Source organism: Ammospiza nelsoni, chromosome 12, assembly GCF_027579445.1.
Source record: "Ammospiza nelsoni isolate bAmmNel1 chromosome 12, bAmmNel1.pri, whole genome shotgun sequence".
In the NCBI taxonomy this organism is placed as follows: Eukaryota; Metazoa; Chordata; class Aves; order Passeriformes; family Passerellidae; genus Ammospiza; species Ammospiza nelsoni.
In genome coordinates this window covers 2,788,388-2,813,788 of record NC_080644.1, presented here as the reverse complement: position 1 = coordinate 2,813,788, position 25,401 = coordinate 2,788,388, and the positions used below count along the sequence as shown (strand labels likewise).

The 25,401-nt window shown below is 49.1% G+C and overlaps 1 protein-coding gene across 2 annotated transcripts; it reads right to left on the bottom strand.

Moving 5' to 3' along the window:
• Window positions 1-517: 517 nt before the first annotated feature.
• RBM38 (RNA binding motif protein 38) lies at window positions 518-14,871 on the bottom strand. Of its 2 annotated transcripts, none has more exons than XM_059480642.1 (4): window positions 14,524-14,871; window positions 13,715-13,838; window positions 13,047-13,101; window positions 518-1,355 (listed from the first exon to the last, which is right to left on the bottom strand). In XM_059480642.1, exons 1-4 carry the CDS (start codon window positions 14,689-14,691, stop codon window positions 1,082-1,084), a joined length of 621 nt encoding a protein of 206 aa, XP_059336625.1. In that variant the 5' UTR covers window positions 14,692-14,871; the 3' UTR covers window positions 518-1,081. The 2 variants fall into 2 exon arrangements, with proteins under 2 accessions (XP_059336625.1, XP_059336624.1); XM_059480641.1 differs by lacking the exon at window positions 518-1,355 and adding an exon at window positions 1,524-1,956 and having other exon boundaries at window positions 14,524-14,870.
• Between the last annotated feature and the right edge of the window lie 10,530 nt (window positions 14,872-25,401).

Here is a 25,401-nt window from a genome sequence, read left to right as displayed (position 1 = left end):
CTCTCTGCTGCTGGCACCTGCCTGTTCTGCTGGATCTGAGACACCCTCAGCAAATCCCCTTAACCAGGACAGGGCTCTGGCAGACTACTCTCTTTCAGAGAAATTCCATTTTAGAAAAACAACCCCCAACTTATTTTAAGCAAATAACAGAAGGAAAGTGATGGCCCGAAAACCCTGGGATGAGATCCCATCTGCCCCTGCTGCCTCTGGAGCTGCACCAGCATGGCAGCACCTCCCACCCTCTGCAGCACGCAGTGTGAGGAAGCAGCTGGCACCAGCCCACGGGGTTCTGTGAGCTCAGAACCCCTGAGGTGCCCCAGGACACGCAGAGCAGGGCAGTGTGGCACACGCTGCAGGATGGTGGCAGCCCCTGACGCCTGCCAGGGTGGCAGCAGGAGCTCCTGTCACAGCCCACCCTGGCACACTGGAGGAGGGTGAAGCCCAGCATGGGCAGCCAGGTGGGCTGGGAAATACCCCCTAAGGCAGCCAAGCAAACATGGTACCATACAGCATGGAATAATCTTAAAAGTTAAAATAGTTTATTGCTGTCTTTGTAGAAATGCACTTACATCGCCTGTTCTCTTCCTTTATTTGGCTGTTGGATTACAGGCATAAAAAGGTTACATTTACCCATTTGTTCAGTGACATAACACCTTTTTCTCTACTGCTCCACTCATGATATTCTCCCAAACCTTGCTGGCCAACAGCCCCAAATCTCTTTTACATAAATACTGTAAATGTCTCCATAGGTTGCAGCATTGTAACAAAAGATCTACCAAAGTAGACAAAATGTTCAGTATTCTTGGTTGGTTTTTTGCATTTAAAAATATACCTAAATTTGAGATAATCTTAACAGAGTAACAATTACAATAAGAAAATAGTACAGTGCGTTGACTAAAGGAATATTCTGCTCTCCTTCAAGGCAATATTCCCTTTTGCATGTTGAAGTGATTCAGCAATTACTTAAGAACTTTTACCTACATACAATAATTTAGTAAAATGAGAATTAAACAAGGCAGATACTTACTACTATTCTTCTGTCTGCAATTCACAGCTCATGCGAATAAAATCGCAATAAATATTAAAAAATAGTTTTTCTTTTGCTTTTTTTTTCTGTAAGGCATCTCTGAGTATTACAAAGTTTTTGTACAACCAAAAAATAAGATTGCTTTTTTTCCATGTTCTCCAAGTACCTCTGTACCTCACCAGTAAATAAGAGGATTGTAGGCTGGATGAGGAAGGAAGGGGGCAGAAAGAAGACCACAGGTGATGGAAGCAGACTGCCATGTGTGCAAGAATCTGTCGCTTTCCTGTGAAACATTTCAGCCGCTTTTAGAACATCTTCAAGACAGTATCTGTCCAGATTGAAGGGAAAAAAAAAAGGGGGAAAAAAACAAACTTACCAGAAGTCCACTTTCATAAGCACAATCAGACTGCAAGGATTCGGGGGTTCGCCCTCAATACTATAAATAGCTTAGGCATCAATATGCACCTACATACAGGGGAATAAAGGGACGGGGTGATTTCTTTTTTTTTTTTTTTTTTTTTTGTGAGCGTTTGTTTTGTCTCTTTTATAATTTTTTTTTTGTCGTTTTGCTGTCCTAGTGGTATCCTTGCAGGGCGGGAGATTGTCCGCGAGGCCGGGCGGGCCCTCACTGCATGCGGTCGGGCTGCAGCTGCTGCGGCTGGTACTGCACGAAGGCGGCGGCGGGCGCCGCGGGGGTGCCGGCGCTGAGGGGCGGCTGCACCGTGCCCGTGGTGTAGCCGTAGCCCACGAAGCCGGCGGCGGGGGAGGCAGCGTAGGGGTACTGGTCGTAGGCAGCTGTGGTGTACTGGGAGTAGGCTTGGCTGGCGGCCGTGTAGTCGATGTAGGGAGACGTGATGGACTGCACGGGGGTGGGGATCACCACGCTGGGCTGGATGATGGCTTGGGGGTAAACATAGTGAGGCGTGAGTCTGTGGAGGGAAAGGGAGAGAGTCAGCGAGGGGCTGGGGTGGGCACAGCCCGGCTTCCCCTCAGATTCATGTGCGCCAGCCATGGAAACGGTGCTGCCCAGCAGTGCTGCCCTCGAGCGAGGGGATGAGAAGCAAACACTCCCAGACCTGAGGGTAGTGCAAGGTGAAGCATGGGCTGCTATAATACACACACCCTGGTCCCCACAGCTTGTAATCCAGGCTGCTGAAATACAAAATAAGCTCGCTGGAAGGCCGTGACACAGCCACCGGCTCACCTCATTTCCTCGGCCTGTCCCTGCCAGCCTTTATGCCTCCTAAATTGTCCATGCAAACTTGGGTGAGGGTCCTGAGCACCTACAGCCCCTGGGGGACACCTCAGCAGCAGGGACGGCGTGTCACCCTCCACGTGTCCCACCAGGGATGGCCATTGACCCCAGGCCCTCCTGCCTGCCAGGTGTTATCAGTTACTACACACACCATGTTTCCACAACACCGCGTGTTTAGGGAATGCTACAGGGTGTTTGTTGTAAAATACGAGATATTAATGCTGCTTTCCTCCTCCCAGTAGCTGGCAGGGCGGTGACACTCCTGAGTCCATGAGCTGTCACATCGGCCCCTGGCATCTCCGCTGCCCTTTCCATGAGGGCCCGAAAGTGCAGCTTCTCCCAGGCTGCCCCTGCCCTGAGGAGCTGTGCTGCTGAGAGCAACCTAACAATGTCACACTCAATTAAAGTCCATAGATGGAGGGATCCTGGAGGCGATTAATGCAGGAGTGCCTACTAATTTGTTAGAAACTGCTAATGAGGAGGAAAGTGGAGGGGGGAAAAAAGCATAGAAATGAAAGGGCTGTATTTTCCAAAGGGCTCATGTCAAGTCAGGCCTCAAACAAGGCAAAAACTGTGCAAACCTGAAGGTTTAGGTACATCCACACAAACGGCCATGGGCCAGGAAAAATGGGGAATTTATGTGGCCTGAAGAGTATGGCAGGGTGACACATCTGGGGTTTGTTTAAGAAATAGGGGGTGCAGGCTATCACCAGCAAATGGACCAGTGCCAGTGGAAGATCAGAGCCACCTGGGGGAGAAGGTCCTGCCTGCTGACCCACATGAGGCAAAGCCATCCCCTAAAAGCTTGTACCACCCTGTCTCCAAACCCAACTCATTTTGGCCAATAAAAAAATCCCCAAGGCAAAACTCTGCAGAGAGATTATGCAGATTCAAATATTTTGGGGATTTTTGTGTGGATGTGTGTGACAGCACATTTTCAAATACAACCACTTTTAAAAGCCTCCCACAGGCTCTTCACAAGGCACAGGGCTGTATGTGGTTAGCCTTATTCCATCTGAACGTCCTAAATCTTAGCCACCACCTGCAGCATGCTGGGGTCCACCTGGGGCTGGTCCCTCCTACCCAGCACCTACAGGGCTGTTCCCACTTGCTTGACAACCAGCACTGGATGGTTTAATCTGCTCTTCAGACAGGAGAAAGGCTTCCCACAAACAAGGGCTCATCTGAACGAGTTTTCTCTCCTTTTCCCACTCCCATATGCAGTTTGTTTTTGCTTGAGACAATTTGCATGACAAGAGAATGACTGCTCTCCTCTCCTCTCCCCACACAGCAACACTGCCTCTGAAATCAGGCTCCTTCCATATGCCCAGGGAGGATGGATGGTGGTGAGCAGCACCTCAACCTTGCATTCAGTGCAAGACCTTCTTCTGAGGCCACCAGACACCCCTGGACAGCAAGAGGGACCTCACAATCCTCCAGCCCATAAGCACACCATCCCCAGCATCATCACCCTGTGGGTAACAAGAATGACATGAGGCAGCAGAAATGCACAGAATCCCTTTTTGTTCAGCTCTGATCTAAACTGGGGCCAGCAGAGCTGAATCAGAGCTGGAGCTCAGGCACCAGCTCAGCCCAAGGGCACTCCATGTCACACACTCGCACCAGGCAGTGGCAGCCACCTCTTGGAGGAGCAGGGCTCAGTCCCACTCAGAGGTTCCTCTGGCTGTCACTGGAGGATTTTCTCTTTCATTTTAAGTAACTCAGAGGTGCAATGCTGCTCCTGGGCCTGCCCATGGTTATTGCTCCAGCCCTGGTGGATCAGCCAACATCCTGCATCCCAGACTGGGATGGATGCTCTGGCTGCTCCTCACTTCTCCCTGCCACCAGGCTTCCTGGTACTCCAGGGCCCAACAAAGCTAAAATCACTCCACAAATGCAACAAAAAATGCACAATCCACTAAAAACCACCCGGTGGCAGGAGCAGAGAAGGGGCCTGCACTTTTCCTGCCCACAGGAATTCCACCTGTGCTCACCAAACAGCCAGGACAGCCCTGGCAATCCAGCAGAGCATCACTCTGCCTGAGCAGCTCCTCCATGTCCCCTGCTGCCACCCAACTGCTCTCCTGAGCTGGCACAGCCCATGTGGGGGACGTGGTGCCATCGGGGTGAGTGGCCATCCCCAGCTCATCCCAACAAACTCTGCACTGTTGGCTTTGCTTTCACACACAGAGCTCCTCAGTGGGCTCAGAGACAGCAAATCTGCAACATCCTGCACTGCATTTTTCCTTCAGCAAGGAAAAACTCCGGCTTCTCAGTGCTACTTGCAATAAAAAGCACCATTAGCTTGGAAGGCAGAATGTGCTGCTGGACCCTCTCAGCTCTCAGAAATCCATCCCACCAGCCCAGGGCATGCACAAGCACACATCACTCACAATAGCTGGTACTGCACTAAAAAACCACACTCAGCAACTCCAAAAGCTGCTTCTAAAGGGGATGTCGATGTAAAAGGGAAGGTTCTCTTGGTCTGTAGGATTTCAATAATTCAGCTAGAAATTTCAATCAAGGTATGATGCAATTTGGTCTTCTGAATTAGGTGGACAGATGGCAATTCATCAATCAAAATAAACACACAACTCAAAGTAAGGTCACTTTGATGACTTGCAGCTACAAACAAAACAAACCAGTGCAGTAGGATAAAGTTCTCTGCTGGCTACATTTAGCATCCACAGAAAATCTTAAAAGTATTTCCCCCTCTTCCATTATTCCAGAACATGATCTTTCAAGAGATAATTTTTTTTAAAAAGAAAGCTGTTCTGGAGTTCTCTTTCTAGAAAACAGCAAACTCTAATCTGAATTTCTACAGGATGAGTCACATCTGTGTTTTAAGATGCCTTTCCCTTCCTCCCTCCCTTGCAGTTCTCCTCCATCCCCCACGATGGGCCCTGCCAGCCAGGAGAGAACTTCATCAAAAACACACACGGTGTGATTATAAAACACCAACCAAGTGCTCAGCCGTGGCCACCACACACCAAAGTCACCCTGTGAACAGCAGATGGACGAGATGCTGCTGGCACCGCCGCGGGCACAGGCACCCAGCACAAGGAGCAGGGTCAAACCTCAGAGGCAGGGTCAAAGCCCAGAGGCAGCAGTGGCACAGGAGGGACAGCAGGGACTTGGCAGGGCCCTCGTGGTGCCAGCCCACACTCCTGACCGTGTGGCACCATGCCCCAGCAGCCAGAATTGAACCAGAACAGGGATGGTTACAGAGCCGCTGGCACAGGGACACAGGCTCTGTCCTGCTTTGGTGGGGACACAACAAAAGGGACCCCGTTGAGGTGCAGGCCTGGGTGGAGATGTTCAAACATGTCAGGGAGGCACCCATGACCCCAGGCAGATGAAAAAGTCCCTTTCAAAACCTGCCATCACCCAGCAGCAGGGCAGGGCTGGCAGGGGGACAGCAAGGAAAAAAGGACAAGTCAGGAGGAAACGTGTCCCACTTCTCTAACCAAACACTGGGGAAGAGGAACAAGCTCTCATCAGCAGAGCTCATCTCAGAGACACTTCATGTATTTGACTATTTTGTATCAGATTTACACCTAAAATGTGCTTTAGCTGCACCTTCTCAGGACTTCCTACACATGAGCCATGAGCTGTTCTGCAAGCTGCTCCTGCACGCTGCATGAGTTTGAGAGCAACAAGGTGGGAGTTCCTGACCCCTTGATCTCTGCCAGCCCTGCTGGGAGCTGGTTTTGTCAGCTCTGAAGAGGTGGAGACAGCTGCACCCCTCTGTCAGGAGGGACACGGCATCACACAAACATTTGGGAAACAAGGAGGGGCACAGGGCTCTTGGCAGCCTCACAGAGATCAGCACACAAATGCCACCACCTCGACCAGCCTTTTATTCCTTGAAGAATAAAAGAAACAGAGCCCTTTGTGTCTGCCACTGAAGGCACAAATTCTGGCATTTGACCCCAGGAATTTGGCCTCCATTTCCACTAGAGCTGACCCATTGGCTGCCACAGGGACACCCACACTGCCACAGCACGTGATGGCAGGGGGTGCTGGGGGTGCTGCAGCGCCAGCTGAGCACAGCCCCTGCTGATGTGACACCCCCAGGCACTGCCTGCAGGGCACACCCACCCAAAGGTGCATTTTGAAGTGGGCTCCTGAGTTTCAAGCTGCTCTGGGAAGCACACCCCACACTTGCACTGGCAGTGCCAGGGCACCACGGCACAGCTGGGGATGCAGGCACATATCCTGTGTGACTCACACTCCAAGGAATCGCTCCTGAGGGACACTCCCAAGCCAGCAAGCACTCACCTCGAGGAGACACTCAGTAAACGTGTGTGGAGTGCAGGCAGGGCTGGCCACAGGTATCATACGGGCCCCAGCCACGGTGACAGGCTGTGGAAATGTGAGAAATTCAGGTGCTGTTCTCAGTGCAGACACGAGGAGGAGGCTGCAGGATGTCCCTGCCTGCCCGCCAGGACTCCCACTCCAGGAGGGGATCACAGTTTATCCACTAACACCTGTACAGATCAGGACACGGGCTGTGCCCTGATCACTCCACCATCCCTCACCATTCCCTGACAGAGCTGGGCTCTAACCACAACATGACAAAGCTCCAACTCCTGAAATGTCCCCACTAAAGCTGATTTTAAAATGCCCTGAAATGTCAACAGCTTCTGCCTCATCAGCCAGCTACCCCAGCCAGCTCAAAGTCACACAGGGATGAACCCTGCAGCTCCATGGGATTTATCATCACCTGCTGCAATACGACACAAACACAAAATAGCAAAGCAGTCAAGGCAATTTCTGCTCCTCTTGTAACTGATTTGCCTGTCTGCCTTCTCCTCATCCTCCTCTGTCCCTCTGAGGAGATGCACACAGCAGCCTGTGCAGACAGGTACAGGACTGAGCTTCCTGCTTCCCTGCTGGGAGCAGATGTCACCGCATCAGTGGCAATCACCAAGGCATGACATGCCACAACAGACGGTCCCAGACTGCATCAGTGGGGGGAAAAACAGAAAGAAGCAAAAAAAGGCTGCAGACCAAAGAGGGGAGTGCACCTCCCAAAGATCTAACACTTTTCCTCAGCTTGACCAAGAGTCTGAGATCAACATGCTGAGCTCCACCAGGAGTTACAGCCAGGCTCAACAGCTTTATCCTCTGCATCTTGCTTCCCCCACACCCAAAGGAAGAAGGAAAAAAAAAAAAAAAAACAACAACCTATGATCCTACACAAAGGCATGCTGGGCCAGACCAAAAATAGTTTTGGAGAGAAGCAGGCTGAAAAACACTCAGGTAGCAGGAGATAACATCTGCCTGAAACACGAGCCATCTGGCACCAAGGAAAAAGCCACATGGAAGTTTATCCACAACTGGTCAGCTCTCCAGAGAATGAAAAACCCCTCCCCTTTCCAGTTATCAGCACAGCCAAACCAGAAATTAACTGTCAGAAGAAACAGGGACTGTTTCACACCAGTGCATGACAGGAACCTGAGTCCTTAAACATCCTTGTGTAGGATGGTAGGGAAAACCAGGGTCTCCAACAGGTCAAGTCAGGAAGCCCCAGAATTCTGCCTTTAACTGAGCTCTCCAATTTTCTTCTGCAATTTAGAGAAAATTGATGGCAGAAACATCTCTAAAGTCTTCTGAAATACCTGACAAGTTTTGGAATAATACACATTAGTGACTGCTTTCAACTGGTTCCATTTTTAACAGACTTTCCTTCTTTACACGTGATCCCTTCCACTGAACTTTAATTAAAACCATCCACTCATTTGATTTATCTAAACCCCTCTCTTGGAGATTAAGTGTTTTGAAGTAGACTGTTCAGCTACAGAAAAAGCAATGAAATCTCTCTTTTTGATAAAAGAAGGCCTGCACTTAATAAAACAAGTAATTAAGTAATTTCTCAGTCAAGAAAGAAATTCCATTTTAAGAGTTTGTGATCTCAGCTACCAATTGCGCCTTTGTGGCAGTAGAACATTTAAGACATCTCAATCCAATCCATCCACACCTTCCTGCAAGCTGGAATCATGGCGGATGCCTGGATCCAGCACAGGTTTTCCAGCCTCTGCTGCTTTGGCCAGGACAGCTCAACTCTGACAGAGGAGAGCTAAAAGCTGGTGACAGGGAAATTGCAGGGGACAGCACAACTCTGTTTACAGCACTTGGAGACTGAGAAACAGGAGACTGAGCTTTAACTCCGAGGTCCAGGACTTTTCATCTTTTGTGATCATGGAGTATATTTAGTTCTGGTATGTAGCTTGCTCCCATCCGTGGGGAACAAGTTCTTCATAAAAGTCGTATTTAGAAGTGACCCGGTGTCCTTGCTACCAAATTATCAGCACAACAACTGTCTGGTTCCCTGGCTGGTGCCCTCAGCGCCAGGGCAGGGTGCCCAGGGCTGCATTCATCATTCCAATTACTGGGCATGTGCTTAATACTACGAGTTGGGGCCCATATGCCAGCAGCTGCTCAAAGGAAACATGAGATCAAGCACAAGCTGAGCTGCTCTGGAAATTCAGACGTGTGCATCTATCTGCCACATTGGGACTCTGTGGCACCAGCCACAGCAACACAGGTGGGTTTTGGATCTGCCTCTCCCCAGCTCCTGCACCAACGGGAAAGGACTCAGGCTTCTGCTGCTGAGGAGGATGAAGAGGAAATCCACCAGAGGCAATGGAATCACAGAGAAGATAGCACAACTCAAGCCATGTGCTGCAAAGACAAAGCTAGAGCCAGCTCAGGCTCTCTCCATCACACACAAGCCCATGCCCTGACTGTCCAGGAATGGCTCAGATCCTTCACCCAGAGCCTGTCCCTCGCAGCAGGTCTGAGCTCACATCATTCACATAGCCAAGTGTGAGGTCACTGTATCAGACCATGCTTTTGTATTGTTTTACAGGCAGAACATGAGCAAATTCTGCCCCAACCCCAAAAAACAGGCACACCAAACCCTTGGGCCTGACACCAGCATTTGCCATCTTGAAGTAGATATTCAAGAAAATTCTCAAAGTTGTCTGAGTTGCTTATAAATACATGTTTATGCTTTAAAAAAAAACTAAATAAAATAACTAAAAAAATAAGAAAGGGATTTCTTTCTGACTGGCAAGCATTTGGTCTGAACAGCAGTCACCATGCATGAGAACCAGCAGCTGAAGCCGTTTGGAAAATGGATTTGGACATTTCTTAGGAAATGCCCCCTTTCCCCCCCAAGCTTTCATGTTCCTGGCACAGGCTAACACCAGGTGCTGGGTGCTCCATCCCCATGAGCCTGGCAGGGTGGGATGGGATTCTGCAGCCTCCAGCTCTGGGCAAGTGGGCAATGGGAAGCTGGAGCAGGGGGATGCCAGCTGACACAGGCTGGGCACAGCACGTGCCCCTTTTATAAGCATAACCACAGAAAAGATGAAAGTTTGTTGCCTTTTATTTTTAACCGAATAGAGAAATTTTAAGGATAAACAGCTGCAAGGGAGGCTGGGCTGACACAAAGAGAGACTTTCTTCACTTCCTAACTGCAGCAGCATCAACGCGTGAAATTTTAAACTCAAAGGGATTTAACTCTTTCTGATGTTGCTGAGGCCAAATGTGGGCCAGAGGCAGGGGGCCACCAAAACAAGTAACTACACACGGATGGGGTCTCTGGAGCAATGACATCCAACGTGCAACTATGGAAAAAGCTGGATCCTGCCACAAGAGACAGCTTTATGTTTGCAAGAGCTCAGTCACTTACTCAGCCACTGGTAGATCTCCCACACAGATAGCTCCTTCGCTGAGGCACAGCCACAGGAATGCATCTGCCATATGCTGTGTCCAGAGCAGCAAGCACAGAGGAGAACCAGGGAATCCCCACTCCCTGCACAGACTCAAACCTGCCTCCCCCTCCAGAGTCCCAGAGGAGGGAGCCACGAGGTGGGACCAAGCAGCTCTGCCACATCACCTGATCACATGAAGCATGGCAGCTGCAGGGACACACTGGCACTGCCAGGTGCCTCCAAGCAAAGCACAGTCTGCAAGCCCCAGGCTGAGCCCCAGGCCCAATGCTGCTTCCCTAAACTCAGCAGCCGGATCTCCAAGTCACAGACAGATCCTTTGCCTTGCATTACTGTTAAGATCTCTGGTTACAACAGGCTAGAAACTTCTTTTCCAAACAGGATTTACTACTGACTCCGTGCTGTCTGCTGCGCAAGTGCCTCCCCTGCCAGGACAGCAGAAGGAAGGAGAGAGGCTCCTCGTGGTTTCTCTTTCTGTTCCGCATAGCCCTGGCAATATTTACAGCTGCATTGAGGTGTCTGGGGCTGGGGGGGAAGCCTTCAGTCTATAAATAATCCTCTCTGGTGTTTGGGTAATTTTCATAGTTTCCATTCATTTCAGGTTTCACCAAAACCTGCGTTTTGTGGCTTGATAGCTGGGACATGAGTGGCTGCTTGCTCTTTGTTAACTGCCCAGGAGTTAACGGTTCTTCATTCATTCCTGCCCTGCCAAGCCCAGCTCGCTCACCAAGCACCCTGTGCCCCATGACAATCATCTTTTGGAAACCACAATGCCAACCCCCGGGCACAAACACTTTGCAGAGGCAGGAACTGCAGGAGGGAGAGCCAGGCAACATCTCACACCAGGGGCAAAGCAGCCGAGCCACTGCGCTCCCTTTGGGAAAGGTCAGGATCCACCCGGCGTGGTGCAAACAGACAGCAGCAATTCAGTGACAGACCCTGACAAACTCCTCATCTACCACTGAGGGCCAAGGAAATTGTGGGTCCAAGGGAATGCAGGAGTGGAGCTTGGCAGGCTCTTAGTTTTGTTGGTCTACTGAGGAGACAAAGAGGGAACTGGCAGCCAAGCTCTGCTGCTCAACTGAGCACCTGAGGCTTTGCTCAGAAGCCACAGAGCAGCACCAGTTGTGGTGCTCAGGTAAAGGTGGTGCTCAGGTAAACACATTCTGCAAAACCTACATTTCCAGTGATTCTGCTGCAGCAATGACTGAATTCAATTAAATTCCTGTTTACTGATGCTTGCAAATAATGATATATAATCCCCTGCCTCCAGCCCTCCATTCTCCTGGTTCCTGTCTCTTGGCAACTGATAAATAATTTATAATGTTCTCCACTGTATGTGCTAACTGCAGCTCTGCTGGTTTAATGATGAAACCAATGCCTAAGAACTGCAACAGGAACTGTCTAGATCATAAGGAACATGTAATCAGTCGATCCCACATTCCTCTGGATGTGAAACCAAAAGCAAACTGTTGGTAAAAAAAAAATGCTTTCAAGAGCTGCGGCTGCGGGGTAGGAAGGGCACCCAGAAAACTGCAGATAATCTGCGAGGTGCTCCTGCCAAAAAGAGGAGTTTTAACGGGCTTCACCACTTTGTTCTTCTCTGCTCCCATGCACGGCAGGACTCGCCAGAGGCTGCTTTCATTGGCAACTTCTCTCCTGCACTGCCATGCAAAAGCCTCTGGGTTTGCATCTCAAGGTGCGGCTGCTTTGGGGGCTGTGAAAGCTCTTGCAGCCCCCATGCAAGGAGAACTATTAAAAAGCAGCATTTGGTCTATGCAGACTGATGTGGCTGTTGCCCTGAAGAAGGGGAGACTCTTCCTTTCATGGCAGATGTTTTTCAAGGCCTTCAGCAGTAAGTGCTTGTGAGAAGCAGCGTTTGAACCCCACACAGCACACGTACACGGGGCGTGCACTATTGTGGCAACACAGCCTCTCACATCCAGAAACTCAGAGGAATGAGATTACCCAGGCAGTTGGCAACTGCGGCCATAAGGGCAGAGGAATGAAAGTTTTATTGTTAGCAGATTTCTTTTTTCTTAAAAAAAAAAAAAAAAAAAAAAAGGAAAAAGAGAAAGAAAAAAACACCCCAAAAAAAAAGGAGCGGGGAGCAGGGAAGGGATGAAGTATTGCTGTTGACAAAGGCCAAAATCCCATCTATTTATATTAGAGTCACACAAAAACCACACCAGGGCAGTGCTCAAAAGCACTCATTTAAAAAATGCACCTACTTTCTTAATGCTCTTAGAAAATAATAATAAAAAACCTTATCAATATTCACTTTCTGAAATGGTGTAAAAAAAGAGCTGCATCAATCATTAAACAGTTAAATGAGGGCAGTATGACAGTCACTATTGTTCTCGTGAAGCACACTTGTCTTTTGCCGAGCAGCTGCCAGATCCTATTAGATGTATAAAAAGAGGACTTTTCTAACTGAGTAGGGATGGTATAAGCTATTGAAAACAGCAGACAAAAGCCCACTTTTGCAGACTATTCAAGCCTTGTATAACATCTGTCCAAAATCAATTTTTGACCTAATGTTACTTTCATTAAGTAACAGACTTTGTTTCCAATGCAATTTGTTTTCTAGGATAAAACTGTATCCTAAGCGTTATTACGTGGGAAATGGCACAGAGGAAGCAGAGGATCTTATTTGAGAAACATGAGAACAGAATTTGCTTAATTGTTTTGACACCTTAAGTACTATAATAGAGAAACTATTTTCCATTTATTTGAATTCCTGTGAATTCTTGAAGTTGGCAAAACAGCGAGCAATGCACTGGGTTTATTATGACTAAGATTTACTGAGGATAAAGAAGGATCTTTGGGAATTACATTAAAGCTGACAAATGCACAAAACTTCTGAAATCTCCACCAGAAATAAAGTACTCTGAACATTAACAACAGCTGTTGAAATTGTCCACTCCTGATGGCGAAGGCTTTTTTCACACATTTTAAATAATGAGGAAGTTGATTTGTGAATCTGATCTCAAACAGACCGTTAGGAAACATCTCCACTTACCCAAAGGGTCTTTGAATGAAGGCTGGATGTAGCTGCTGCACACCTATGGTAAAACCTAAAAAAAAAGTTCAGAAAAAAAAAGAAATATTAATGAATGGCATCCATTGTACCATTCAACTGGTAACACACAGGCAGAATTACAGCACACGTCTTTGCATTTGATCTGCTATGCATGTGAGCAAATTCAGAGCCCCATTTAGAAACAAGTTAAATTTAACATGCATATGTGATATGCACGAGGAGCAGATGGGAATTCATGATGAAAGCCCAGTGTGAACGTGCTGCTATGGAACAGACAATGGGGTATAAAGCCTTATTTTACACACTGGGTACTGTGGTCATTAAACCAAAGGCAGAAATGACAAAGTGGATCTTGCAGTTAATTCTCATGTAACAAAGAGGTTAACGGGCAAACAGATCTGCCGTGGAAGGAAACAGCTTTAACACAGTTATGTGAACTTTGCTGAGTAACATTAGTGCAGCAGGGCTGAATAAGAAGATACAGCAGAGAGGTAACTGGACCATGCAGTGTCCTCAGCCAACAATCAGAACTATGGTGGACAGATAAATGTGCATTGTCAGATCAGATGATTCCAGCCCGAGGTACTTGTTTCCTTGTCTTACAAGTTATTCTAATACAGAGAGATGTGATCTCCTGGATGCCTCACCAGTTTGAATACTCCGTGGTTTTGCTCCCAAATACGCCAGGTTCACATTTGCTTTCCTGCCGTCAATGATGGGGTTTGGGTCTTTGCAAGCTCTTTCAGCAGCAGCTCTGTCTGCCATGGTCACCTGGAATCGAGCACAGCCTTGTTTGTAGCAACAGCGCTTTGTAAACACTCCAGCAACAGGCACTAAAGTGGAGTTTATTTATTGTTCTATTTTGAATCGGTAGCCGAACTCCCTTCGTGCAGCCTCGCTTGCACGGCGAGACGGGAAGGGCTGCTGGGACCCGATGGAAAAGCGGGCGCTCCCCCCCGCCCGGTTTCCCCGCTGGGCCGGTGCCAGCTGCTTTCCCCTGCCCTTCCACCTCCTCCCGTGCCTTTTTTAAGGAGCTGGTGGAGCCCTTCCCGAAACCCCCAGCTCAGAGGAGCTCAGGGCAGCTGCGGCGGGATGCGGGGACCCGCACGGACACCGGGAGGGGGGAGCAGGTGCTGAACGAACGGCACGGCCTCAGACAACACGGGGGGCTCCTCCCGGGCCCCAGCCCAGCCTTTGTCCCGACCCAGCCCCTCGCTCCCGCAGCGGCACAAGCTCCGCGGCAGCCACGGGACGGGCGGCGGCTCCGCAGCGTCCTGCACCGGGGGGTCCGCCCGGCCACACCGGGACTTTGTCCGGGAGTCTGTCCGGCCGCACCGGGACTTTGCCACCGCACCGGCGGGCTCGGCAGCCCGGGGCTCGCTGCCGGCCCTTCCCCGGGGCGGCGCGCGCAGCGCCCGTCCCGCCGCGGAGCGGAGCAGAGCGGAGCGGCACTTACAAAGCCGTATCCTCGGGATTTGCCGGTCTGCCGGTCCGTGATCACCACCGCCTCCTCGATGTCCCCGAAGACCTCGAAGTACTTCCTGAGGGAGGAGTCGGTGGTGTGGTAGGGCAGCCCCCCGACGAAGATCTTGGTGAAGGTGGTGTCCTTCTGCACGGTGTGCATGGTGCCGGCAGCGGCCGGCCCCGGCCGGCATCCACCCCGAGCAGAGCCGCGCCCCGCCGAGCCCCCCGCGGCGGCCGAAGGCAGCGGAGCGGCGGCGGCTCCCGGGCCCTACAGCCGCCTCATGGCCGCGCCTGCAGCCGAGCGCGGCCCCGCCGAGCCCGCCGGTGCCGGTGAGTAGCGGCCGCCCCGCCGCCGCCGCCGCCTTTGTAGGGCCGCGCGGCCCCGCCCCGCCGGCGCGCAGGGGCGCTCGGGGCGCGTAGTCCGGCCCCGCCCGGGGGTCCCCGCGCCCCGCCCCGAGCCCGGCACCGAGCCCGGCAGCGCCGCACACACCGGGGGCTCCCCCGCTGCCGCACACACCGGGGGCTCCCCCGGCCGGACCCTCGGGCCGGGCCCCGCGCTCCCTGCAGCCCCCGGCGGGGCCGGGCAGCGCTCCCGCCAAAGATCCCGCCTGGGCAGCGCTGTCCCGCACCCCTGCCCGCTGCTGTTGCACAACCATCGCAACGGCGAGCGCTCGGTCCCCGGCAGGCTCGGGCACGGGACAAAGCCGTGGGCAGCTGGCAGCCCTTGTGGCACGCGGTGGAAGCAGGGCAGGAGGAAGGGATGGTGCTGGACGGAATCGCCAGGGAGAAACAGCCAGGGAGGGGTCGAAGAGTGAACAAAGGTTCAGAACTATCTGTCTTTTCTCCAGCAGGTGCTTAAGCCTCCTGCTTCTCCACTGGGCACCTGGATATGCACCTGTGCAGCCTCTCTGGGGACAAGGATGCACCGTTCCCATTCCCACTGGTAGTCAGCAGTGGGGCTCTCCACCGTCCTCCTTTTGCATTTTGTTCCATGAAAGGAACAGGCAGCTCCAGCCACTGACCTGACCTGCAGGTTTTCTGCCCTGACCTGCGATTCAAACCTGGGAGAATTGTTACTATAAGACAGCCCCATATTTGCTGCATGTAGCCCCTGGTCCATAACTGCAGGAAAACAAAAGCTGAAAACCCAACCCACCACTGGGGAACTCAATGGTGGGGTGCTTGCAATGCTTTAATCCCTCCTCTCCAGCATCAGCTGGAGTTTGGGGTGTGGGACAGGATCACAAAAATCATTATTTGTTCATACTTTCCATCACCCAGAATCTCAAGAACTGCCCCTCTGCCTTAGGTTTATCATTTCTCAGAGAAAGAGATTTTTTGCAACATGATAAATGCAGAGATAACATTTTAGAAAAAAAAAAAAAGAAAAGCAAGCCAGTGAAGTTCTAAATCATCATCATCTACTTTGGCTTCTATACAGCAGGTTCAGACTCTGCAGACACTTTTTTTGTTACAGACCCCACCGAGAAAAGCCAGTTATTTCAAGAGAAAGGAATGCATTAATGTCTGCACTCCATAGTTATTCATTAATATTTTTCTTGCACTGCTTCCATAGTTCTAAACACCCTATGCTTCATAAAAGAGAGAGGGGGGGGGAAAAAGCCAAGGAAAGCCATTAAGCTTTCAGTCCTGAACCACCAGACTCCAAGACTAGGGTGCATTTCCTTTGATTACTGTGAAAGAAAGATGGAGCTGGGCCAGCAGCACCCAACATCACTGAAAAACTGACATCAAATGGATGGTCCATGGAGCCTTTGTGTCTTGTGAAGCTGTGCCTGGTCCATCCAAACAGCCTGGAACACACCTTTGGGGCCAGGCTGCAGCCAGGGGCTGGGGCCTCTCCACGCCCTGTCACCCCTTGTGTCTGCATGACTTCCACCACAAACTGCACATCAGCTGCTTCCTGGGCTGCCCGAGCTAATGACAGCCCCGCTGGCATTCAGGCACTGTCCTTTACAGAGCTTCATTCTGCTCCAAATGATGGCAGAGATTCAAACCATCCAACCAGACTCTGGCTCCTCGGCAGGGCAGGCAGGGCTGGCAGAGCTCTCCAGAGACACCAGCAGCATCTCTGTTCTCCATGCTTGCGCTTGTCGGGGGTGGGAAACAGCACAGGCTTTTTCTTCTTCAAACACGAGCCCCACATCTCTCAAAGGAGAAATCCCAGCTCCTCTTCTTCCCTGGAGGCAGGAGCAGGAGTTTCCTACAAGAAAGGAGCTCAGGCTCAACCTGTGCTCAGTGAGCAGCACAAACCCCCGGTAGCAGCCTTGGTTCTGCCACATCCTGGAAAGCAGGAGGGGAAATGAAATCTCCTGTCTCATGCTGCAGCTATTGCAAACACAGGCTCTAATGAGCTGTTACCACAAACACAGCAGGAAAGGGAAGAGAAAATAAGTGAGGATAACTTTATGGAAGTTAATGAGTTTGCTTTTATTTTTTTCCGCCTCGTTCTCGTGAAAAGCACTCATCCTCCTCAAAACACCTACAGATAAAATCCAGCCATCAGATTAAAGCTGCAGGAGTTTGGCAGAGCCAGTTTGCTGACATCTCCCATGCTTTTACTGCAACAATAGGAGTATCTGAGAAGAATATATTTCAACTTTCTTTGAGTTATCTCAAAGATAACTCCTGTAAAAACAAACATATCTCAAAGTATGGAGCTGCCTTGGAGAAGGCAGGACATTGCTTAGCACAAATCCAAGAGCAGACTGCAAGCAAGGAGAACACAGACCTGATATAAGCTATTGTAGGGTGCATTTAGTCCTTTGTTGTTATTAAGAAATAAAACTACACAGGTCAGTCAATGAGGAGGCTGGGAGAAAAGTCATGTTTTGCTATGGGTGTACAACCATCCACATCCGTAATGTACAGGATTTGTATTGCAAATCCAGAGCATCCTATTCTTATTCAGATTGGGAAGATTAATTTTATGATAATTCAGCACAGTTAAGAGGACTCACTGGGTTTTTCCTTACCTGTTAATACATTCCTCAAGGCTCAAGCAAAATTGATACACAAAGGCTCCTTCTGGTGGATTTCAGCAGTGTTATCCAAGAGGTGGAATGGAAGAGCTGTACCAATGTGCTGGATTCCACTGACAATCCTAGAGAAGGTGGCAATGCAAGGCCATCCAGGTACAGAACCATATAGAAGTGGTCCCTGCATAAAGATTAAAAATAGATTATAGCAGGAAGTTGTACCTTTGGGAGCACAAGAACAGGACCGAGGTGGGGAAAGAGCAGCAGGGAAAATGTTCCCTGTTCCTTGGCCTCTGCAAAGCCCCAGAGTCCCTTCTGTTCTTGTCCCTCCCTTGGCAGTGAAGCTCTGTGCTGCTCTCCTGTAGACTTGTCTGAGCATTTTCCTTCCTTCCCCCAGTGTCTTTGGGAAAATTGATTTGAGACACCCCAGGTCTGACCTGCAAGCCATTGAAGAACCTGCCTCGTTTCTTAGCAAGCTGATGGGCTTTATTTTTAAAATGGAGCAGGGCTGCTGTGGAGCTCTGACCTTTTCCAGTTCCTGCTGCTGTTTAGCCAAGACTTCATTGCCGTAGGGCAGTGCCCTCGGGTTTTGCCATGGATACCCGCTTATTGCAACAACAGCACATGAAACATCCCCCGGAGAAGCTCCACAGTTAAATAAGTTAACTGGAGAGCAAGGCACTTACTGTGGGAACTGTTTGGTTTGTTGGTTTTGCTAATGCTCAGTCTGGATGCTGGCCACCAGCGAGGCTGTGAGCAGGGAGATCTTGAGGGAGCTGCATCCAGTGGCATTTGCTTTAGGTTATTGCAGGGAATTCTGCGTCTGGGTCCTCTGTCTCAGATTTTTTGGTTTGGTGCCCTAAGCACACCATAACAATTGCTTAGCCCAGAGCTGCTGCTGCAACAAGAATTGAAAAATGAAAATCATTCTTCTTTGGGCCACTTGTAACAAAATAGTTGAGCAGAGGGGGTTCCCAATCAGGGCTGCTCTTTGGCTTTGGTTTCTGTAGGAATCCTCCAGAGTATTTTCTCTTCTGGGTGTTCCAGAACTGGGCATGCTGAGTGAACTCTGTTTCCTTTTGCTGGCTGCACTGGTTACACAGAAGCAGATCATCAGCTCTAGTGGGCATCTAGAGTGACCTGATTTATTATTCCAGTAACCTGCATTTAAAAAAAATATGGCTATGGGCATTGGTAACTCTGGGACTGAGAGAACACAAATGGACACCTCACTCAATTCTGCTGGACCACAAGCATGTGTTAGAGTGTGGCTAAAGGAAATGTTATTAAAAATCTAATTCTACTTCCTCAAACTCTCCTGCCCTCCCATTTGATGTCCCTTCAGAAAATGAAAATTGCATATCTGTGCCATGACAAAGGACAAACAGAATCATGGTAATTGCAAACAAGATTCCTGAAAAAGAAGGCGGCTTGGAGGAATATTGCAGAGCTCATAACTACTTGGAGGATCTTGCCACAGGAAGTGCACTGCAAGCCTTGGACATAAGTCTAGATGAAAATAAAGGCATAAAATATGGCCAAGGAAACTAAGAGGCTGTGCCATCACATTGCTCATACTCTGCACTGCCAGCAGGGAGAATGTCTGATATTCAGGGGTCTTGTGCTTTGCTCTTTGTGCCACCATCACCATTTCCCAGGAGTTTCTCAGAGCACAGCTTGGCCCTTTTCCTTCCCCATGCCCTTGTGTGTCAGGAGAGGATGAAGCACCTGCTTGGAGCAGGAAGGACCAGGTCAGCAAGGAAAGGTGCTTCAGTGGAGCCTGTGGTGGGGCAGATGTGCTGCAGCCACCCTGAATGGGCACACCTGCATTTCTTGGTGCTTTTTACTCTGCCCTTGGGGCATTTCTCCTCCACCATCTGCAGTTCTCTGTTTGTGCAGGTCCAGCTCCTGGGAGCTGTGTGTACAGACTCTCCCCAGCCCTGGCAAACACTCTGGGGAGCTGGAATGACACTGGGCTGGGGATTGTCACAGTGTGACAGCAGGGAGCTGGGCTGGCTCTCTGAGCAATCAAAATACTGCCCTTGATTAGGATGGTGCCTTGTTTGCTGGCATTGCTGGCATCTCTGCCAAATAGTTTTGTCATCATCACTATTGTAATGTCTTGGCCTAGAGCAATGGTAACCCTTGCCTTTCCTGTGACTTGGGGATGATCTCTCTTTAACCTCTTAGAGAATGACTAAGGAAAAGTGCAGGTGTTCATATTGCAGCTAAATTATGCAACAAATCCAGGAAACCCTTCACTAGCTGATCTTAGTTTCTTCTTTACTTCATAGAAGGCAGGAAGGGGATGATAAAGGGTTAGAAGCAGAAAAGGAACAGGGCAAAGCAAACAGCTCATGGTGGTTTCTGGGACAGAAGTTTCTCTCCAGATTTTCTACCACATCTCCATTGGCAGTAAGCAGTGGGGAGCAGGAGCTGTGAGATAGATGCAGGAAACATTTTCCTGCTATGACAGCATCTAGATCTCAGCAGAACATTAAATATGTAGGCTAAAATACTGCCTATTTCTCCATGGTTTGGTGATGTCATGGAGGAAGAGTCTCTGTATTCCCAAATCTGCAAGGCAGGGCATTGAGAGGAGAGACAGAAGGATTAGGAGATGAAACCACTTGTTATCACCTGCTAAACACAACCTCCAATAAAGATTCTGTTCCTTCCCTGAACCCCTGCCCAGAAACTCTATCTCTCTTTAATGGAAATATGGTCCCATCTCTCTCAGGCTGGGATTTAATCATCACAAGGGCTTTCCTCCCACAAAAAGTTTTTTAGAAAAAAACATTCCATTTGAGTCAAACATGCAAACTACATCTCAAAATAGTTAAACAAATATTTTTGCTATTTCAATTTTATGTTGTACTTGGGGAAAATATTAATTGTAACTTTATACTTCTGAAGTTTGAAAACCATAAAACTACATTTTAAAATGAACAAGAAATCATTTAATATTCTTTAAAGGAAGGGAGCAGAAAAAGTAAGGCCTTTTAAAACAGCATTAATAATTATATTTTTTCCAAATATTTGTGGAGTTAAACTAAGTGGTATTTTCTGATTTAAAAAAAAAGGAAATGCCAGAGGGCTTCTAACAATCTCTGCCAAAGCTGCCAGGGCCACATCCCATGACCTTTTCATGGGAGTGCATGTGACACTGGTAGCACAAACTGAGCAGGAACTGTCCACCCACTCCAACCAGGGAGCAGCCAGGACACAGAACAACATTAAACAAGATGTCTCAGCTCTGGGATGTAGAGCACAGCTGTATGGACACAACAGATATTCTCAACAGCAGAAGACTCTCACCCATGGATCCCCTCCTTAACCTCATGGTCCTTTTCCCCAGGTTGCTGTGTTTTAGTCCTCACTAATCCAGACTCTTCTGTCACATCACATCCAATGAGATAAATAATCTGTCTACTCTGATATCACTTTTCCACTTGTGATACTTGTAGAAATTGTTTAATGCCCACAATGAACCTGGCCAGAAGAACATACACAAAAAGAAAAAGTGTTGGCATGGCAATTAACCTTCCTTAAAGGTTTTGTTTGAAACTCTTAGAGCCTTCTAGTTACCATGTCTACTCTATTTAAACACAAGGCAGCAAAGGTTCGTTGCAGTGGCTCTGAACAGGATATAAACACAATTGGAATGTCAAGACAACAAACCAACATATCAGATACAGAAGCTTTTTCCATGGAGCCTGGAAAGGTATTGAAAAAGAAAAACAGAGTTACCTGCACTGAAATCTGGGCAGGATGATTGCAGCTTCTGCTTGATCTCAAAAAGTCCAAAATGGGCCTTTGACAAAACAAAAAGAACCAGTTACAATGGTGCCCCAGCAGGGCAGCACAATCACTGACTGGAGGGGACAAAGCTCACCTGGGCAGTGCCACTGGCTCCTGAGAGTCCAACATCCACAACCAGTCTGCTGGAGCAGTGATTCCTGGTGGGGAAAAGCCACCAACAGCTCAGCAGGCAGCAACACGATGTCCCCAACACGGCCACAGGACAATGGCATCAGCTGAACATGACAAGGGGAACAAAGGCAGGCCAGTCCTGCTAAATCACACAGCCCAGTTAGTGCCCATCATGCCTTTAGTTAGTGGGGAAGCACATGGAGAAAGGTGCAAGACAAGAAAGAGGGCAGGTTTTGCATCCTCAGGAGGACAAAAAGGCTGGCAGATGGGCTGATTGTAATTTGAAGTCCAGCTTGTGAATGAAGTGTGTGGATCAGTACTGAATGAGGAAATCCATTCTGCTGCTTGGAGTGTGGTTTTCCTTCTGCCAGCCCTGGGGTGCCAGGGCCAGTCTTACCTCAAAGAACATTTTCATCAGCCTACAAGGAGAAAAAACCACTCCTCTATTTCCAGACCAGTGTGGCTGTGACAGCACCAGCCCTGTTAAGCAGCAAGTAGGTCACTAGTGGGAAATGTTACCCTGGGCCAAGCCACGTTCAGAACAGTTTGGGGAATTAAATCATCCTCTCTGTCATCTCCCTGCTGCTGTTTGCAGGACCACCAAAGAAAGGTGCCCAGATGATGAAGTGGATGAGCTCAGGCATTGCGGCAGACACAGGTCAGCACTGCAGAGTGGCCCCAGCTGCATCACACAGCCAATGGCTGAACAAAAGCTGGAAGGGCTCAATGACAAGGTTTTGCTAAGCTGTTCTCTTTAAATAGACCATCTTTCTGTGGTTCTTTGAAAAGCTGTTTCAGCCCAGTTAAAGTGTTTCTGAAATGCTACATACTCATGTTTGAAGCCTGACAATGTTCCACAAATGCAGATGTTCTTCTTTACAATTATATAGATCCTGCTCTGTAAATTAAACATTAATGCCCAACCAACCAACTGCTGTCTGCAAGCCTGCTGCTACAGACCAAGAATGGGCATTACTTAGGAAAGGGAGACCTCCAAGGAAAAGAGTCAGGTATCTGCAGAAAGCAATTACCTGTCAGTGAGTGATACCTGACTCCAAATAAATCCCACTGTTACAGCAGGAGCATGGCAGACAGCTGTCCTTCCAAAGAAAAACAGTTGTAAAAATTGTATTTGAGCTGCAGTTTAGTCATTTGAGAATAGTTTGAGCTAGTGCATTATCTCTGCCCTTTACTGACTGCAATAATCATGGCATATTCCAAACCAAATGGATCTCCCTGTGCTGTAGATCAGTAGTGAGCTGTGTTTTATAGGCAAGGGAAGGAAGGTGATTGAACCAGTTGGCAGGGGGTCAGAAAAGGACATTTGAGCTTACACCCTTCTGGGAGATGGCACAACTGTGAGCCAGTACCTTGGGAAGGGTTGAAGAAAATCCATTACCTGAGTTTTATTTCACAGTGTTCCCAGGAAATGAACATTGCCCCTCTCCTTGTCTGTCCAGCAGCAAATCAACAATCTGCATTTAAGAAACATGAATGACAGAAAGCCCTCCCTGTCAAACTGCATTTGTTAATGCAGCCCAAGGACAGACTTAGCTGACCTGGGTGTTCAACATGCAGTTTGCAGCATTCTCCCATTCCTGAAACAAACTCGTTGCTGGATCTCAGCCCATCCACACCTCACACTACAAAGCAGTTACTGCCTGCAAAAGACACCCTGGGCAGCAAAGGGTAAACTTTCCCTACACCCAGGGAAGAGCATTACCCTAATCTCTTATCTAGGCTGCTTTTCAGTGGCACTTGATACAGGAGCTATACCAAACACTTCCTTGAAAACATAAAGCCAGGGATTGGGTTACACACGATTCCAGATCTGTGCCACCAGTAAGACAAAAGCTGCTGTATTACCTGGCACATGCTGCTAAATTATTGAAGTGTCCCTTCAAACTGAATATATTCACTGCATAATTAGTCAACAGAAGAAAACGGTCTCTCTTTACAAAGCTAATGCTGGCAGCTATTGTATCTTTTATGCACTGTAACAAAAAGCATTTGCAGAACTGATGCAACACAAACATTTGGAATTACTCTGTCCATGCACGAGTGTTCCCAAGGCACATGTTCCCCTTTGTGGTGCTGCCTCAGTCTCATGTACCTTGCAACCAAGACCTAAAAATGTGAATTACTTTTCCCAGCTGTAGCACCATCCCCATTCCAGAAGCAGGTAAATGGTGCAAACACCTGCAAGTTTGCTTTGCCCATGAGGAAGAAGTGAGATCAATTTGGTCACTCAGGTCCCATTCTGCATCAAGTGGGACCTACCTGGAGCTCTCAGCTCACACTGCTTGCAGCTGATGCCACTCCAGGGGCTCTGCTCTCGTGGGCTTGTCCCTGCTGCTGATTCCTGGGGGCACTGCTGCTCCAGGTGCACACAGAACCAGGGGCAGTCCCAGCAGTCTCCCACAGCCAGCTGCTGTTGCTCCATTTATTCTGACCTGGCAAAGGAAGAGCAGCAGCAGATTCCTCTCAGGGAATGGCTGTGCTGCTGCTGAGAGCAGGATGGGCCCTGCACTGCTGTGTATAAACCCAAGCTTACCTGGAAATGCAGAGATGGCTTCCAGCTGTTAGAACGCCAGCTGCAGGATGAAATGCAATTCTGCCAGCTCCAACCCACAGCCCAAGGTGTGCAAAGACAACATTCTGTCAGTGGAAATATTCCTGGGTTTTTCCCCTTTGAATTACACCTGTTGCACCTGACACTAATGGGACAGATGGGTTCTTTTAGGGGTTTTTGGCAGAATAAAGACAGCACTAAATTGTAGTTACAACCAAGGTTTTCTCAGCAGGATATTCTGATTAGCACAGCACAGAATTTATGATTAGTATGGCACAGGATTTCTACAAGTAGCATCAATATGGTACAAACTGTAAATAGCACAATACAGAATTTATAATTTCTTTTTAGTCTGGACCTTCTGCAAGTCTGAGGCTCCTAACACATGGTTTAGTAAATCAATGTAACAGCCACATACACTTGGAAATGATGTCCCAGAATGAGCCACTCAGCCCTGAGGAAGCAGAGGACAGTGGAGGGCTCACAGGTCACTGCCCAGCAGCAGTTTTGGGTCCCAGCTCTCCCCTGAGCATTTCTAACTCCATAATTTCACAGACAGAGCCCTGGGTGCTCAGCAGCAGCACTGGGCTGCCCAGGAGCCTGGGGCCTTCAAGGAAGGGAGGAATGGAGCCCAGGAATTGAGGCCAGCAGCCAGGGGAAGAAGAAACTGGTTTGGTTGGCTTGGTTCAGGGGACCTTCAGGGCCTGGTAGTGAGAGAAGGGGACAAATCCATGACCAGCCTGGTCAGATGTCTCACTGAGCAGCTGAAAGAGCATTGCACAGTTAGTTCTAAAGACTTTGTTTATGTGCATGGGTACCAGGTACACTCCTGAAAACTCAAAAATGGAAATGATTTCCATCTTTTTCTGTTCCCTGAGTATTTTGGGAGAAGCTGTTTTTACAAATAACTGTACCTTGTATTCCAGCAGCACTCCAGCTCCGTGCAGAGCCCCAGGCGTGCTGCAGCCCCGGCTGCGAGGAGAGCTGCGCTCAGGAGCCATCAGCACTGCCATCGCCTGGCACCACAGCAGCGTTACAGCCGCGGCTTCACTGCTGCATTCCGGGCACCCGGAGCTGCCGGGGTGGGGAAAGTTACCGGGGAATTGTTCCTGTCCTGAATCTGCTCCAGTCGTTACTGTGTGCTGCAGCTCCCGGTGATGATCATCACCTGGCTGTAAAGCTCAATAACCCAGGGGAAATGCTTTACACAATGAATCTGCACCAGTTTTGTGAAATAAATCAGTCTTACCCAAATGACTGCCAATGGCACTTAATTAGCCAATCTGGAGACTTAGAAATTAACAGCCATTTCATTTTGCTCAGGTTCATCTCTGCAGAAAGCAAACAAATTGGGAATCAGTAGTTT

Excerpts from the sequence above, each read along its gene's own strand:
- RBM38 (XM_059480641.1), bottom strand. The coding sequence starts at position 14,691 with ATGCACACCGTGCAGAAGGACACCACCTTCACCAAGATCTTCGTCGGG. Across the intron at positions 13,102-13,714 it reads ACCACGGAGTATTCAAACTG|GTTTTACCATAGGTGTGCAG; the intron begins GTGAGGCATCCA and ends CTTTTTTTTTAG. Across the intron at positions 1,957-13,046 it reads TTCATTCAAAGACCCTTTGG|ACTCACGCCTCACTATGTTT; the intron begins GTAAGTGGAGAT and ends TTCCCTCCACAG.